General features: G+C 26.8%; 2 protein-coding genes across 2 annotated transcripts; both read left to right on the plus strand.

The window, feature by feature from the left end:
* Positions 1-6: 6 nt before the first annotated feature.
* Positions 7-2,595, plus strand: LOC101514201 (protein IQ-DOMAIN 6-like). Its single transcript, XM_004510339.3, has 4 exons — positions 7-20; positions 606-833; positions 939-1,052; positions 1,443-2,595. The coding sequence occupies exons 2-4, from the start codon at positions 705-707 to the stop codon at positions 2,109-2,111; spliced, it is 912 nt and encodes a 303-aa protein (XP_004510396.3). The 5' UTR covers positions 7-20; positions 606-704; the 3' UTR covers positions 2,112-2,595.
* Positions 2,596-12,614: 10,019 nt separating this feature from the next.
* LOC101513854 (transcription factor MYB26) lies at positions 12,615-15,125 on the plus strand. The gene is made up of 3 exons (XM_004510338.4): positions 12,615-12,946; positions 13,038-13,167; positions 13,654-15,125. Exons 1-3 carry the CDS (start codon positions 12,814-12,816, stop codon positions 14,390-14,392), a joined length of 1,002 nt encoding a protein of 333 aa, XP_004510395.1. The 5' UTR covers positions 12,615-12,813; the 3' UTR covers positions 14,393-15,125.
* Positions 15,126-17,859: the final 2,734 nt, after the last annotated feature.

The raw sequence follows: 17,859 nt of genomic DNA on the forward strand, positions 1-17,859 counted from the left end.
CCGCTTTTCGCGGTTTCTTGGTAAACTACTTAGCTAATTTCAAACCTTTTGCATAATCATTAATGTCACTTGGAATTGGATCAATCTTTTTAATTAATTTAGATTTAGAATTAGCTTATGTCATTTTGTTATTATGAGTTTCTAATCTTTAATTATTTAAGAAGCAAATACTATACTGCATGTCAGATTTAGACTCCAATTTAGGAACAGAACCTCCTCACTGAAGTATGAAGTTTTGTAGAAGAATTACTAATAAGTTTATTTTGTTATTTCACTATTTTGAAATGAACTCAATATTGGTGAAACTTCAACATGTTAGCACAAAATAAGCTTTAGTTATTAGTTATGAAGTTCAATTTGGCTTGATATGTTTGGTAAGGTTGGTTATGGTGGCTATTGTAATTTGTGGATATAATTTAGTGTTTTTCTATTGTTTTTCGACATTAGTTATGTTCAACGCTTTGACTTGGAATGTGGTCGCATCTCGATCCTTAATACTACTAAAAATTGTTGTTAAATAAGACTGATGTAGCTGCAATTGCAGTCACAATTGCGTTTGGTTATGAACTTTTTTGAAAACTTTGCTGATGTTATTTCTGTTGCAGGCAAGAAGAGCTTTGAGGGCCCTAAAGGCAGTGGTGAGGCTGCAAGCTATATTTCGCGGTCGGCTAGTGAGAAAACAAGCAGCTGTTACTCTAAGGTGCATGCAGGCTCTTGTGCGAGTTCAACAACGCGTCAAAGCAAGGAATGTGGAGAATTCTCCAAAAAGAAATGCTATGCAGAAAATATCAAATGAGCAACTTATCCAAGCTGATCCAGTTAAACAAGCTGAGGTATCTTAATATAATGTTTAACATTCTAAAATGTAGGTGAAAAGTTAATTAAGTTGATAACAAAGATGTTAACATGTAGCAAAATTTGCCATGTTATTTTGTCAGCAAGGGTGGTGTGACATACCAGGAACTGTGGAAGAAGTTAAAGCAAAACTAAATGTGAGACAAGAAGGAGCAATTAAGAGGGATAGAACAATGACTTACTCTAACTCCACCCAGGTAATTGAGTTTAAAATATCCACTATTTTTGTGATGAGTCTTAATACTAACAAGTGAATATGTTATCAAAATATGTGTGCTTTTATAAATTTTTGTTGGGTATGACTTATAATTAGTGATAAGGGGTCAAATCGCTCGAGCATGAGCATATGCCCTTTTTGTTTAAGCGATAATCTAGTAAACTGGACTGTAGTATTTAAATACGAGTTGTACATTGTAAGTCCTAAGCTTGAATCATAATAGAAAGCTACTGAAACTGTTCTGTGATCAGAGATATAGGCATAATTGGCTGAATTTTGTGATCAAATATTTTTGTTCTCTGTTTGCGTTTTCGTGTCTACTTTACTTTTGAACCAGGGTTGCTGCTTTAACAACTTTTCTTGTTTTCAGCAATCAACAGTGAGTTCTAGTCCAAACTCAAGAGCTTCTAAGCCATTGACTCCTCTCAAGAACCGCGGATTAGATGGTAAGAGCATGTTAGAACGCTGGATTGCAGCTAAGCCATGGGAGAGCAGGTTGATGGGAGATATCTACTTGGACTCACCTGACATGACTCCAATGTCAAAGAAAACCGATGAACCATTTAACTCATATCAACAAAATGGATTAGTCAAAGCAAGAAAGAATGGTGTAACAACCAGGATTTCAACTAAATCTCTACCAACAAGCCAATCAACTCCTTCATCTTCAGCCATAAGCTCTGAATGCATGTATGATGATAGCCCTTTATCAACTTCATGCACATCTGAATCACTATCTATACCATCTACTAGCACTGCCAATGTGGAACATACAATGGAAAGAAAAATTGGGAAACCAAGCTACACGAATTTGACCGCGTCGACCAAAGCTAAACTGAAAGCTAGAAGACATTCTTCTCAGAATTTGAGGAGACTATTTATGGATGATTGTCAGTTTCATAGCACTAGAACAGATATGCTAAGTGCAGATACTAGAAGCATTTCTGGTTCATATTCTTCAGCTAATATATGGAAGGATCTGTATGCAAGTCCTCTACGAAGAAGTTATCGAAAACGATATGCTTTGGAAGATAAGTAGTTGCCATGAGTCATGACCAATGAGTCCAACAGCTTGTTGTTGATTGTCAAATAACATTTTGAGATGAATGTAGATAACATAATTGGTCTGCGGATTTGAAACCCTCAGCTACGTTGCACACAGTGCAGTCGTTGGATTCAGGTGCAATGTTGGAGACTGCATTGTGTGCAGTTAGTCTTGCCGAGGGTTTGAAGTTTGGTGGAAAGATGGAATAGCGAAATTTCGATTTGTAGGGTTTTTTTTTTTATAATTAGTAGTTGCTTCATTCGTTTTCGGGTACGTTCATGTTAATTCTTTTGGCTACATTTATATAATTAGTAGCTATGTGTTGTACTATACTATCTAAAAAACTAAGTATGAAATGTTGGTTTTGAAATATTCCTTACAAGAAGGCTGAAGCTTTTGTAGAAACTCATGGATGCATGTTTGTATGCTTGCAGATAAGTAAATGCTTTGAAGAATGAAAGATCACATTTTGTTTTTATCACTAATGTATATATGTTGTATCTCATTGTCTGTTTAATCATAATAACTTCTAGAGTAGGGAAGTTGAGAGTTGAGATACACATTCTTGCTTCTTTTCTATGAATTGACTTTCTTGTGATAATCATAGAATTTAAATATCAAAGTTGAATTTAATTGGCAGAAAATTGCATTGAACTGTAGTTTATGTTTGACAGGACTTGTATCATTCATTACCTTGAAATGTTGTCATTTTTATTTTCAATGTAAATTTGTAGTATAGTTCAAATCAAAAAATAATGTTGCTAAAATCTAACTACCTTGAGGTAGTACTTTTGTTCCGAAATGGGCTTAGTTAGGCCCTTTCCATGTTTGATGCACATATAAAATTTTAAATATAGAATAAAATATAAAGTTGGATAAAGATAGAATACTGATAAATATTATTATAGATTGTATTGATACACATATAATAATATTTTATTTTGTCATGTATTTGATACACATCTTATCATGACATGATATAATATATATTATATTTAAATAACAAAATTACTATTGTGAACAATTATATATATGTTTTTTCTAAATTAACTTATTATATATTAAATAATACAAATTAACAAAAAATACTAAAAAATTAAATAAATAATAAAATAATTTTATATTTAAAATTATTATTGACACTACTAAATAACCAATTTAAATTTATAAAAAAAAATCATGAGTAATCAAATAATTTTATTTTATTCATTAGAATGTTAATATATTATATTTATTTTAAAATTTTAGTTAGTTTTCATATTTTTATAATTTTGAATAGTAATTTATTAAATTATTTAAAAAGACAAACCTACTCTTGTGATAAAATCATAAACATTTTTAAATTAATTATTAATATTTTATTTTTTATATCAAATTCAATTAATTATTTTTATATTTGATTAGATTTATATTTTTATATTTTAGATTATATTTTATAAGAATAATTGAATATATTATTGTTCTTATCCGATTCTGCTGGTTTATAAATCAGTTCAGATTTATAATACAAATTTTAACTAGAGAGATAAAATATGATAGAGTTATAAATTAATTTATCATATTATATTAATTTATCAAACACTGAATTCAGACAGAATATAATATCTTATTCATATCAATGTGTCCATCAAACAAAGATTAGGATAATCAGGCCACTAATGTTAACATCCATTAAGCCTCAATGGTTCTTTCTACTACTCTATAACGAGATAACTAGCAATTAATGTCAGACTTGAGAATCATGCCGATATTTCGTTATTGGATATGTTAAGATTTGACTTAATTTTTCTATAAAATAAGCACTAATTTAAGTTTCAGAATGTCTGCAAATACATTACGCCATCTGAAAACTATAACTGATGTGTTTTCCGATCATATATTAACAATTTAAATCTCATAGACTATTCCAGCATCTTTTGAATTACAAACAATTTATTTCTCCAATAGATTAACAACATTAGATCTCATGTCTCATTTGTTAGACTGCTCTTAACACATAATTGCAATGAAAACCCAATCCGTCACCGATTAGTTTCTTTCTATAAATTTTCCAATAAACCTTTATTTATCATATTTTTTTTCAACATCTAGATATTAATTTGACAAGCCTCCTAATTATTGGCCCCAGTCTACATGTTGGAGGGGCAAAAAAATTTTATAATTTAAAAGGCCCAAAAAGAAAGTCTCAGCCCCCTAAAATTTTGTGAGCTTAGTGGAGTTATAGGTCCACGTTTTAAAAAAAAAAATTGATTTTTTTTTTATAAATATTTTGACAATTTTTTTTTTTTAATTTTTTTCTTCGATTTTTCACAGATAAAAAAATGTCGATTTTTTTCGAAATTTTTATTGATTCGAGAAAAATATCGATTTTTTTAATTTATTTTTGAGAAAAAAATTTTTAAATTATTTTCGATATTTAAAAAAAAAATTCGAACGATGCAATCATCTTAGGTGGCTTAAGTGGACTCCACGTTGCCTAAATAGTTTAAAACAACTTTTAATTCAGTACTATGTTATTAATTCAACTCTTAAAAAGTCACAACGAATCGCCCAAAATTGTGTCAAAATTATAAAATGCAATATTTAACGATCGTTGCTTGAGCATTCTATCGTCGACCTTATCATACATTGTCGTGTCAGCGCCCTTCAATCAATGGTGATTTTATTCAATTACATTCGTCAATAAAAAAAGAATGTCACATATATTATTGAAATTAAAAAAATAAATAACAATAAATTCAAAATTAGATCAATGAGTAACTTTTATCAGACATATCTCACTACTAAAAAAAATGTTGTGGTCCATGATCTAAACATAATATGTAATGTAATGATGCAACACAACAGCTACAATACTATATGGTCCATACCTATAAAAAAATACTATATGGTCCAATATTGATAGTCAATAATAATCAATATTAATTTATGTACTAAAGGACCACAAATTCACCAATAGACCGAATCATTTGTGCGTCACTTTAACTGTACATTGAACATCAAAGTTAAAAAAGATATGTAGATATACAAATAATACTAATAAAATATTTTCATTTAAAAATACAATAAACGACAAAATAGTTCATAGGTCAATTTCAAAACAATGGACAAAACAATGCAAAGGTTTTGAATAGTATCTCCAATTTGTTAAAGTTTGACTTGTTTCTACTGCATGGCCTACGTACATGATGTTTCTAATAGGTACATACTTCACAGATTTTTATCACGCCAAATTATGTTCTAAAAGTCAAGAAAAATATCACTATTACACTAAAAGTGTTGTAACTTTTTTTTTTTTGAATGGATTATATAGCCTTTCTTCAATATTGAGTAATTTTTTAAACTTCCTTTCACAGAGGGTTGCTATGAATGGAAGGAAAATGAAAAGTGGTGTCTTGTAAGACTCTAAGAGTGTTGTTTTGTTCTGTACCCGGAGATTATAGTTATATATGTTTGTTACGATTTATTTATTTAAAAAAATAGATCTTATAAATAATTTCAAAGAAAATTTATTTGCATAAGTTCTCGTAAAATATATTTTTATAATTATTTTTAAAAAAATAATTTTTATTATAGTAAACACATAATAATTTATATATTCTTTTTAAAATCTCTAAAAAAAATATATCTAAATTATATAATGCAAAAGTTATTTTTTTGTAAAATATGTAATAAACAGACTTTAGAATTTAATAAAGAGAATATAACAAATTAAAATATGATAAGACATACCCAAATAATATTTTCTATAAAGATCATAATATGCCAAAATTAAAACTAAAAGAACAAAGAGGCAAGATGTGATATTATCTGAATATTATGCAAAACTCTATATAAAAAAGTCGACGATAACTTGGAGCTACATAGTTCTGTTTTAATTTTGTTGTGTATTTCCATTATTTGCATGACTAATATATATTAAAACGGAACAAATGACTTTGATCTCTAATTTTTTCCGAATAAAATTTTATCTCTAATTTAATGTTTTTACTACTTAGCTACAAAATTAGGAAGTAATTTTTTTTTTTTTTCATATTCAAGTTTTTTACTTGGATAAATTACATATAGCCATGAAAATTATGTAACGAAACACGAAAACTAAAACTAAGTTTGTTCTTAGTCAAAAAATAAAACTAAGCTTGTTAATTTTCTCCTCTTATGTTCTATGCAAGTGTAAACTATGGCAATGGGGAGATTTGTTTACTTTTCATTTACTTGTTCACTTCGCAGGTTCTTGGTGTATAAGATTGTTAGAGGGTGCGCATGTGTCTAAGCATAGTATCTTATCTCAAGGACAAACTAGTGCAACTCCATATTATAGAAAATATGTACACTTATTAAGAGTGATAAAGTGGATTGAATTCGGAGAACTAATCCGTTTAATATATTATTTTAAGTGAAATAAGATAATTTTTGAATATTTCTATTATTTAAGTTGGTCTATTCTGTTTAACTCGCTGAAAAAATAGGATAATGACAAAACATACATGTTAGATTGTTGATTTGATTTAAAAGATTATCTTTCCTTTTCTAATTATTATTTGTACTAATTTGTTTATTTTTTCTACGATGATTACCTAATAAATTTAGAATTTTATAGATTGTGTAATTATAATTTTTGGTTTTGACAAATTAGATCGCTCAAAAATTAATATATTTATTTTGTTATTTTTGATGGATGAACTTATTAGCATTAGCATGTCAATCTTTGGTAAAAATTTCAATCCACCTACTTAAGTCAATGTTTGCTTCTCCTTGTTTTAGACTAATTGATCTGGTAGAGGAGATCAAAAGAGAACACGTGGGCCTGTTTTACCACTATAACATTCATATTCTTCTATTTAAAATATATATGAATCCATTTTCTATAATGATTAATTTGCATGAGTCAAAAACAAAATAATGATTAATTTGATGGGGTTATCATATGTGACTTAAAGATAGTTTTAGGTGAGCCACAAGCTACCTTACTTTCTTGTTTTGGATGTATCTCCAAGGACAAAGCATCTTGATATTAATTTTTCTTATATTAGAAAAAATTCCACAAGAAAATAAGAGGTGAAGAGAAGTAAATATTTGAGTGAAAATGACCTATACCAAAACTAATATGAAAGCACGAGAGGACAAAGAATTACATAGCATAATTCTTGCATGTACTTGTTTATGACATCTCCATATTAAAGGAATAAAACAAAGCGATAAGAAAGTTAGTATTTTTAATTGATTAACAAATAAGGTATAGAGGGTGGTAGTATTAAATGTAGCATGTGCAACAATTAATAACGAATATTGTTGGAAATAGCTGTTTCTTTTGTCACAAGCATCCCAAACCCCTACTTTTTCTCTCTAAGCAACAACATATATAGGAACTCCTAGATGCTGCCAGCCATTTCTTTTTTACAGCAAGAATCTTTCGTTTACTTCAGTAATTATAACTCAAATAATAAAATATTACACGATATTTGATATGTTAAAACATGAGTTTAAATTCTAATTTTTTTTTCTACACTTAATTTATGAATTTTACTATTTATTTAAAAAAAATATTTTATTTTCTTTATCTCATATTTTAGACAAAATTGCATTAATTAAAGGTCATATTTATCTTAATTTTGTATGTTATCTTTATTGAGTGTCAATTTATAAGTCTTTTATGTTTAAAAATGTGTTAGACCGGAAGACTAAACATTCATTTTTTATCCACTTTCATTACAAATTTGTAAACATTATCATTATAAAATGTTAATACATCTTTGATCCTTTGAACTAGTTGTAGTTGTTTTTTATGTAACAGGCATTCGAATCCCCTACTTTTCTCTTAAAAGCAACATGTTATTGGAACGAATTTGTTTAATATGTCTCCAAAAGGGTCTAAAATTGGACCCTATCATATTCGAAAAAAAAAAGTTTATAATAATAAAACATGAAAAACAAATGAATATTTTATTAAAATTTACTATAAAAAAAATTAATTTTTTGACTAAATTCATTAGATGCTCTTGGGAAGTTTGGAGGAGCACTACATCATCAACAAGATAAATATTTCAGAATCACAAAAGACTTTGACATCATATCTTCATCCAAAATATTAAAGTGTTATATATATGGATCATATCTCTTATATATATAATATTTCTTTCATTCGTAGTAGTTATGAGACAGATCACTCACACATGAATTTCAATAGACGCCATATACAAGAACTCTTAGAATAACATTAGAGAAAAAAAATATAATTATACATTTCACTCACCATAATTATTCCCTTGTTTATTACTACTATTTTATATTATGTACATTATATTTAATCATTATGATTTAAATTTATGCAAAATTTATTATTAAATTTTTTTCAAAACAATATTATTTAAAAACTTATCGGCCTCTGTTCTATAAATTTTGATTTATCCTTATTTAATATCTATTTTTTTATTCAACACTCTTTGTAACATTTGAAATGTCGACACATTTTAACATTGAAAATAAAGAAACTCGTCTTGACAATTTGAGATATAAGAGGGACACAATAATAATTATCGTAGGAGAGGTATATATATATGGTGAAGTTCTTAATATTATTGGCTACATTTGAAAGGTTTGAATACAATATAGTTCTCGCGTTTGTCTATTTATAGGTGTTTGAAGATGTTTTTAAAAGTAGAATAATTTAGACTTTTATTTAACTTTTCTTGATTACTACATTGATAGATAGATGTTTCTAGACAACAAGTTAATTTAGTTATTGCAATAACAAATGTTAGCTTTTGAGAGGTGAAGGGTTTTTTTTCAACTCAATTGAGAGGTCGATAAAGTGGTTACATCAAAAAAATCATCTTACATGAAGAAATGTGAAGTTTGTATCTTGATTTAGTTATGATTTAGACGAATGACTTTTTTTATTTTATTGTGAAAAATGATTCTAAAGTTCTAATTGACATAATCACATAAAATTGCAAGTTAAGTGAAATGATTTTTAGTTTGATCATAGAAGTGTTGATTGACTTTTATTATATTGTAGCATGGTCTCCTTCATTATAACTTCATATATATTGTTTTATGATATTTTTGGAATTTACATATAAAAAAAATATCAACCTAATGGTTTATTTTCTCTTCTCTTTTATACCAAAAAGACCAATCTAAAAATGTGTAGCAAGGTTATACTATTCTATTTATCTCAAATATACATTGTCATGGACCCAAAAGCATAAGACGTTTGTTGATTGCAAAAACTAAAATTGCTGAAAAATAATATTGTGAGTACTAGAAACGGTTGAAAAATTAATAGAAAGTAACAACGAAATTTTGAAAATATTTAAAATATTATAATTTTCTACGGATAATTATAATGTGTAAAAGGAGATACACTTATAAATGTAACTGTATAGGCTTTTGTTCACTCTATATGTCCACCTTTTGAGGATGGCATATTATTTTGGGTGATTTTTTATTGGTCGCTATATTTATATTTGTTTCTCTTCAAATGTATTATTTGAAATTAAAGTTAAATAATAAATTTTACGTTAAAAATATCAAAAAAAAATTAAATAAATAAATAAATTTAGAGATTAGACACTCAATCTATTTTTCTTCGTGTACAATTTCCTTTTCGTATTTTTAGTTAATACCCATTTTTCATTTGGGTTAAAGTTTTGAAGAATTTAAATAATAATGATGTTAATTAATGTAATAATAAATGAAAGGGAAAATGTGTGAAGTAATGAGGAAATGGGGGAAGAGAAAGAGAAGCATGAAGAATTTTATATACATATATTTATTTTATAGATGGAGACAAAAAATTTAAAGAAAGGGAAGTAACAATTGAAGGAGGGATTACATGTGGAAGGTCTAGATTATGATGGTGAGGATGTGATAAATTCATAGGCTAAACTAATGGTCAAATATAGATTAATACTTGTGCATGCTATGATGACTCTCTTTGTCTTTCAGATCTCTTTTTTGAATAGTTTTAGAAAATTAATTCTATATTTTAATATATTGATATTTAAAAAAGATTAAAATAATAACATGATAAATGATAAATGAACATATAATGGATATGTCTGTTTAAAAATTTTAAAAAGTGATTTTTATTTTATATTTAAAAAAATAATTTTTATGATAATTTACTTAAAAATAGTAGAAGTTGTTTTAGATTTATTTGTTATTGATTAAAAAAGTAATTTTGATATTTAATAACTGAGATACTCATTAATAAATATTTTAATATGATAAAAATTACATTTTTTTTTATGAATCTTTTAAAAATGATTTTTATGAAAAGTTTCTTAAAGTAGCTTTTAATTTTAATCACTTTTTGAAATTTCACTATCCAAAAAAAGTTGTAGTAAATAGATAAAATATTTAACATGATATTTAAAGATAAACTATTTAAACCAATTTTTGATTTGAAGCTTTATTTTTGAAATTATTTTTTAAAAACGTTATAACAAAAAGTAAAAATACTATAAAAATCATTTTTTTTAAAAGCCTTAAACAAAAGCATCCATCATGTTGTTTTTTTATTTTTTTAATATTAAAATATAGATTTAACCATCCAAAATTCTTATCTTCAAAATCCTATAAAACCAACCTACAAACACACTTTTTAGAATATTTTGCAAAATTATTTTTCGAGAGTTTTGGAGTCGTGAGCTTTGAAGTGGTAAGTGGTATATATTTGATATTTTAAAAAAATAAATAAATGAACAAAATATTACATGATCATTTATCATATTATTTTTTTAATTTTTTAAAAAATATTAAATATAGATCTAATCTTCCAAAATTCATCTTACAAACTGATTTTAATTAAGAACAATATTTTTCACGCTAGTTCTTTAATTTATACACATACATACATGCAATATTTTTAATTAAAGAAAGTTGTTTTATCATTTTAATTATTTTGCCAAATTTAACATGCAAATATGAATACATTATTACTAATTTTTTATTGTTGTTTTTTTAACTTACTCTTACATCCCATGGATAGATGTTTAGTTATCAAGAAAATTCTAACATGGTAATGGTTCAATTTTAAAAAATATTTAAAATTTCAACAATTATAAACATCAATTTTTTAAAAATAAATATTAATAATTATTTTTATTATTAAAATAATAATTTAAATAATATATATTTTATATTAAATCGACATTAATCAAATTATCATTTTATTTATAAAAATAAAGAGAATTACAAATTATTACTTCGATATTGATCTATAATATACTCTTTATAAAGGTAGTTCATAGTAATTATCATTCAAGTTTCTTAACTACTAGAGTTTTACCGATAGTTAGTTATAAAATAATGATTCATACATGTCAAATCATTTACCTATTATAAGTACAATCTCAGCCGTTCAAATCAAATTGACAAAGACAAAATTGAAGAGATAAATTAATAATCCCAAGTTTAACAACTTATTTTTTGTCAAATTTTTTTTTTTACCAACTTGTTGAAGGTGGGACCTGCTAACACAAACATAGGTCCTCCTTCATGGCTAATTAATGCACGTGTTTTTTTTAATATAGTATATAATTTGAGTTGTTTTTTAATTTTTGACAAGATATAATTTGTGTTGTTAATCACTTTTAGTGAGTTTTACAATGTCACATTTTGGATTGGATTTAAGAAGTATGCTGATTTGACTTATGGTAGAATCTAATTTGAATGTTTAATTGAGGGTGTATTTGGTAATCATGTGTTCATCAAAATTGATTTTAAATGACTAATTTTGCAATTAATTTTGATAAAAAGTATGTTAATACTTAATATAAAGTGATTTATATTAATATTTTGAAAAATCTCAACGGACTTAGAACTACTTTAGAAACAAAATTGATTATGGTTAGAATATTAAAACATATTAAAATGAATTTTATTTTTGTTTAAAATAAACTAAAGTGAACCCAACAAAAGTAGTATCATAATCTTGTTAGAGTTTGGGGAGTAACAGGAATGAATTCTAATGTATCTTTTACAATTCTATATCATTTGATATATTCTTGCTCTCATATCACCAAACTCCTCAACATTGACAATTCGTATAATAATGTAACTTGGACAATAATACTTTTATGACGAACAATCTTTATAATTTGAACAATAGATCAGTATTACTCCACGTTAATAGAAATCGTGATATCACTTATTTTCACAACTAAAACATGATCTCAGTCGATGTCCAGTCAACAACAACAAAAAACTACGAAAATATGCCTTAAAATTCAACTCATATAATTATTTTTGTTGTTCGATCAACACTAATCAAATTGCTAATTCAACTATAAAAATGTGAAATACCCTAAACTTATACATAAAATCATTGTCGAAATGTTAAACAATTTTCAAATATCAATCTACGGTAAAACACACGAAGGACACTTTCACATCATAAAAATTACCTATTTTTATATGGTCTCATGCTGCTCTTGCAGGTTGAACAGTGTTTATCTTTTTTTCCAAAAATCTTTATATTGGGCCACCAAGGTACAACTTCCACATTGAATTCACCACTTCAAGTGTACTCACAGTTTCTTCCTGCATAACATCCTTTTTCTCTGTTTACTCTGCTCACACTAGTCTTTCATAATTAAATGTAACCAAATAATACCAAAACTGATATTGTTGTTCATTTAATGCATTTTGTACTTTTCATATCATTTATTGAAACTAAGAGTAAGAAGATATGGGACATCACTCTTGTTGCAACAAACAGAAGGTTAAAAGGGGATTATGGTCACCTGAAGAAGATGAAAAACTCATCAAATACATTACAACTTATGGACATGGTTGTTGGAGTTCTGTTCCAAAACTTGCTGGTATAGTCAAATATATATTTTGTAATAATTCTAAACATTTTTCTTCTTATGATTATATGTTTCATTAATTTATATCATAATGTGTATATAGGGCTGCAGAGATGTGGAAAGAGTTGCAGATTAAGATGGATAAATTATCTAAGGCCTGATTTGAAACGTGGAAGTTTCTCACATCAAGAAGCAGCACTCATTATAGAACTCCACACCATTCTAGGCAATAGGTAACCATTAATTACCAGCAAGTACCTCTTTTACTTTTCTTCCAATATATTCTTCTCATGCAATTCATTTGCTACATAGTTTTAACACTTCAAATTAAAAATGTGTCCGATTTAAGATATCTGATGTGTTTGATATACGAAAATAGAAATAAATTTCACTTTTTTTCTTGTTTTTAAATTTTTATTATCATCTCAAATTTTTTCTAGTAGCTTACATTGACATATATAATTGCATTTAATTATATTTTTAAATGTCTTTGACAAACAATAGCGACATTATAGATTTTGAAGTCTCTGTAACGACATTACAAGTGTAATTTAAGTAACATTGGCCGCATTTTTCTGTATTTTTTCACAATATAAAGATTAACAAATAAATAATGAGTATAGTCTCAACAATTCATAGATGATTAAACTAACATTATTATCAAAAGATTGTTTTGTATTTTGCTTTTCTCTCAAGCAAAAGTTGACTTGTTTTCACAGGTGGGCTCAGATTGCAAAGCATTTACCTGGAAGAACAGATAATGAGGTGAAAAACTTTTGGAATTCCAGCATAAAGAAGAAACTCCTTTCTCATCATGATTTTGTTGTTCCATCTTTTGCCACATTTTCTGATATTCACACCCCCTACAATATTGGTACTATGGAAAGTAATTTCTTCTCTTTTACAGCAAACCCTAATTTGATCCTAAACTTCAATCAAGATCATCTATACCTTCCAACCTCATCATCTCCAAATCCACAAGATTTTCACCAAACTGATACAAAGGTAGACATCAATAACAATTTTAATGCCAATTTTCTTCATCAAAGTCAGAATCCAAATCCAGAAATAGTACTACCATCTAATATTCCTAATTCTTCTTATGAAGATACATGGTCATTGGATTGTGTACCACTTCATCATCACAACAAAAATCAAGAAAATCAAATTTCCAAAATTGATGCCACCCCACTTTTGATTGTTGACAAATTAATCAACCCAATTGAATTAATGCAACAATATGATCATGATCACTTGGTTGAACTTGATCAACACATTGTGCCTAAACTTAGCATTGAGGATTATGCTTGTAGGATCCTAGATTCATCTAATTCTCAAGAACATGAACCTCCAGCAAAAATTCAGTGCTACACACCAATTCAAGCCAATCAATTGGATTACATTGATGCATTGATCATGTCATCATTGCCATCCTCAAGCAGCCAAATATATCAATAGTCACAAACCCTATTATTCCTTTAGGATTGGAACCTTAAAAGTTTTAGTTTCATCTATTTTTAGTATTTTATTTTATTTTATTTTGTTTCAATCAGTCTAGTGATGAAATTCATACACACCAAATGCGGAGGAGAAGAGTCGTAGTTTTAAATTGTTGTCGCAATTACACTGCAAATCTTTATATTGCAGGAAAATGGACAATACAGTCTAAATTGCAGAGACTTCAAAATCTGCAATGTTATAGTATAATTACAGTTGTCGACAGCAATTAAAAATACGAGAAGGATAGTGCATGTTAGAACTCGCATCTCAGAAAAATCAAATGTTTCTGCATCTTTTTACCAGCTAAGCTACACTTTGGAGAGTATTGCATTATTCATTATAATGGTGAGGGACTTATATAATGATAAGTAAGGTCGGTGAATTATTTGTATGCATTTAACTATGTATGTTTTTTTGTGAAGAGTGTGGAGATATCATTTTATTTGTTAATTTGAACATTTTACATTGAGTGATGATTATTGATTGTAGTTGAATTAATATGTACCTTTAGGTACCATTTACATGCAAGTATGTATGTTTGTCACCTAAAAGTATATATGAATATTATATATGGAGAACTGCATGTGATTTTTAACCAAATATATATATATATATACATATATATATATATATATGAGTGACCATTTTTGTGTACTTTATTGTTTTGTTTGTTCCTTTGCTCTCTGTTTCACTATTTCTTTCTCTCTGAAATTTATGGATGAGGACATAGATGAAAGACAAAAGACGTACAAATTATAGTCAACTGGAGGATAAAAGCTAGCATGCATGCATATACTTTATAATGTGATGACAACTTTTTGAAGCATGCACCAAAAACAATAAGAAGTGCTACAGTGATAAAAGTACTTCGATGGTTCGGGAGTAACGTACAATTAAACTAAAGATAATGTCATTTTGGTTATTGACTCGTTCAAATATTTAAATTAGTTTTTGAATTATTAAAATAATGTTAGACATATTTAATTTATTATTATAAAAATTCTCGAAAATACAATTTAATGTCATAATTCTTAACCCTTATAACTTTAGGAACTAAACTAATTGATATTTTGATAATTCGATAATTAATTCAATTTTTTTATTCTCTTAAAGACCAAAACGACATTGTCCCGTACTTTCAAGAAGTAAAATAGAACTTATCTATATATTTTTATTTGGATAGTCTAATCTATTGAACTAAATTTTCGGAGTGAAATTTAATATGGTATTAGAGTTTGATTAATTAAGATAGTAATATGGAAATTGGATCTACATTATAAGGTAAGCTTTTGAGAGTGGAATACAACTACAAACTCATTTTGATATCATAGTAAGTCACCATGATCATATAAACAAACACTTAAGAATTAATGTTTGTGTTAAGTGTTGTTTTTGTCTCTCAAAAATAAAACTCTAGTTTTTTTTTTCTTTCTTTATTTATTAGAGGGGTAGTTTAGGATTATTTTTCATCTTAAAGTAATTGATACATTTAATTTTTAAAATAATATTTTATTTATGTAATTTTAATTGTACTCTTTAATCAATACAACGTTTATTGTTTGTAAGTCAATATCTTATATTTTATATGAATATTTGATAAAATTAATTTAATAAAAATAATAATATCAATCTCGATTAAAAATAATCTTTTATCTTTTATCCATATAATCAATTAATTAGACATTTGTGAAAAACTTTTTTTATATTAGACACATGCATGGATCATGCGGAACGAATACATATGAGAAAGACTTGTAGCCGTTTTCAATCACAAACTCTACTTTTGGGTGGAGGGGTTGAAATCATGAGCTCATCGTTAGGCATACTGCATACCCCTTTTATCTGAATTGATCTATACTATTGATAAATTAATTATGGTTTTTATTGTAGAAAAAATTTATGGTGAGGGATTATACGTCAATAAATCAAAGATAATGAAAATTTTAAAATTTATCAAACACTTATAAAAGAATTTATTGATGTGTATTTATTTAGTGACACTAGCGGATATTGAACTTTCAATTTATCGGATCTAATATTATTTTTTTTATCATTAGACAATAGCATTGAAACTAATAATTGCTTTTTCAATCATTCATTTTAAAAAGAAAAAAGTTTAGAAAGAAAGTTCACAAAGCTCAATAATAAAGATGGATTTAATTGATAAATAGTTGACACGTATTTTACAAATGTGTAGACTCAACGTTAATTTAAAGATATCATTTGTGGATAATGAGTAAGTATCTCTCTTAATACTCTTTGATATGTAAATATTTATATTAATGTTTTTTTAATATTAAGATCTATAATCCTTATACCTAACTCACCTAAATTTTTTATAAAAAAATAAAAATTTCACAAAAACCCTCGTGTATGAAATCCAAGGCTTTTTACCTCAATAATTTTAAGGGTCTAGAGATATGAAAGTGGAATTAATAATTTTGTGAGGGGCCTCATAAAAGGGGATGTTTGATCTCGTTTTGTATTTAAATAAGGAAAAACTTACTCGTAATAACCCCCACAATATCTCCATGAGAAACCGTATAGAAGGTTTTATCTTTCTTATGGACCATGCACGTTCTGATTCAATTGCTTTTCTTACGTCTTTTCACATGGAAATCAGCAAAAGGTGAAAAAGAAAATAAAGGCTGCCCTATAGTTTGAGTATCTGGTAAGCAAGGGAATTGGATTCCCTAATGTAATTGTGTTGTATATTTAGAGTTCTCAATCGCTTGATATAGATCGACGATTGAGATCGTTTTATTGTATGAAATTGATTATGTGATATTTTGGATACCTTAATCTTAAATCAACATTTAAAATTGATTACAATATGAATCGTGTAAACAACATTCTTAAAAGTAATATCAGTATTTTAATATTAAAAAAAAAAAACTACTGAGACGATACCCTATTCTGTGTCAGATTTGAATTGGCTGTAGTTGATAATTCTTACATTCACGCGGTTGACATTGATAATTGTTCAATTGTAATTGAACATTTAAATTTAATCTTTTAAATTAAAAATTAAAGTTTATTTATTTTTAAACCCTCTAGTTAAGATGATATGAAATGCAAAGAATAATTACTATCGCTTACGATTCAAATTCCTATGTGTACAATAAAAAAGTGGATAGCCAGCCATCTTTTAATAAGCATGTCTGGCTTGCTATTTTGTGTAAGATATCCGCGTAGGAGGTGGATGTTACATTCATGTTCCACCATTAATTGCTACATAACATGCTATTCTAAAATTCAAAAATAAGTGTCATTGTAGATTATTTGATCCAGGATAAGAAAAACATAATTAAATAAAATTTTACAAAATTATTTGGATTAATTATTGATTATTAATTATTATCAAAAGTAGTGTAAATAATATTAATTTAAGAAATTTGCATATCTATTTGCTTCTTTTGAAAAAC

The sequence above is a fragment of the Cicer arietinum genome, chromosome 7 (assembly GCF_000331145.2).
Source record: "Cicer arietinum cultivar CDC Frontier isolate Library 1 chromosome 7, Cicar.CDCFrontier_v2.0, whole genome shotgun sequence".
In the NCBI taxonomy this organism is placed as follows: domain Eukaryota; kingdom Viridiplantae; phylum Streptophyta; class Magnoliopsida; order Fabales; family Fabaceae; genus Cicer; species Cicer arietinum.

Excerpts from the sequence above, each read along its gene's own strand:
- LOC101514201 (XM_004510339.3), top strand. The coding sequence starts at position 705 with ATGCAGGCTCTTGTGCGAGTTCAACAACGCGTCAAAGCAAGGAATGTG. Across the intron at positions 834-938 it reads ATCCAGTTAAACAAGCTGAG|CAAGGGTGGTGTGACATACC; the intron begins GTATCTTAATAT and ends TTATTTTGTCAG. Across the intron at positions 1,053-1,442 it reads CTTACTCTAACTCCACCCAG|CAATCAACAGTGAGTTCTAG; the intron begins GTAATTGAGTTT and ends TCTTGTTTTCAG.
- LOC101513854 (XM_004510338.4), top strand. The coding sequence starts at position 12,814 with ATGGGACATCACTCTTGTTGCAACAAACAGAAGGTTAAAAGGGGATTA. Across the intron at positions 12,947-13,037 it reads TTCTGTTCCAAAACTTGCTG|GGCTGCAGAGATGTGGAAAG; the intron begins GTATAGTCAAAT and ends ATGTGTATATAG. Across the intron at positions 13,168-13,653 it reads CACACCATTCTAGGCAATAG|GTGGGCTCAGATTGCAAAGC; the intron begins GTAACCATTAAT and ends TTGTTTTCACAG.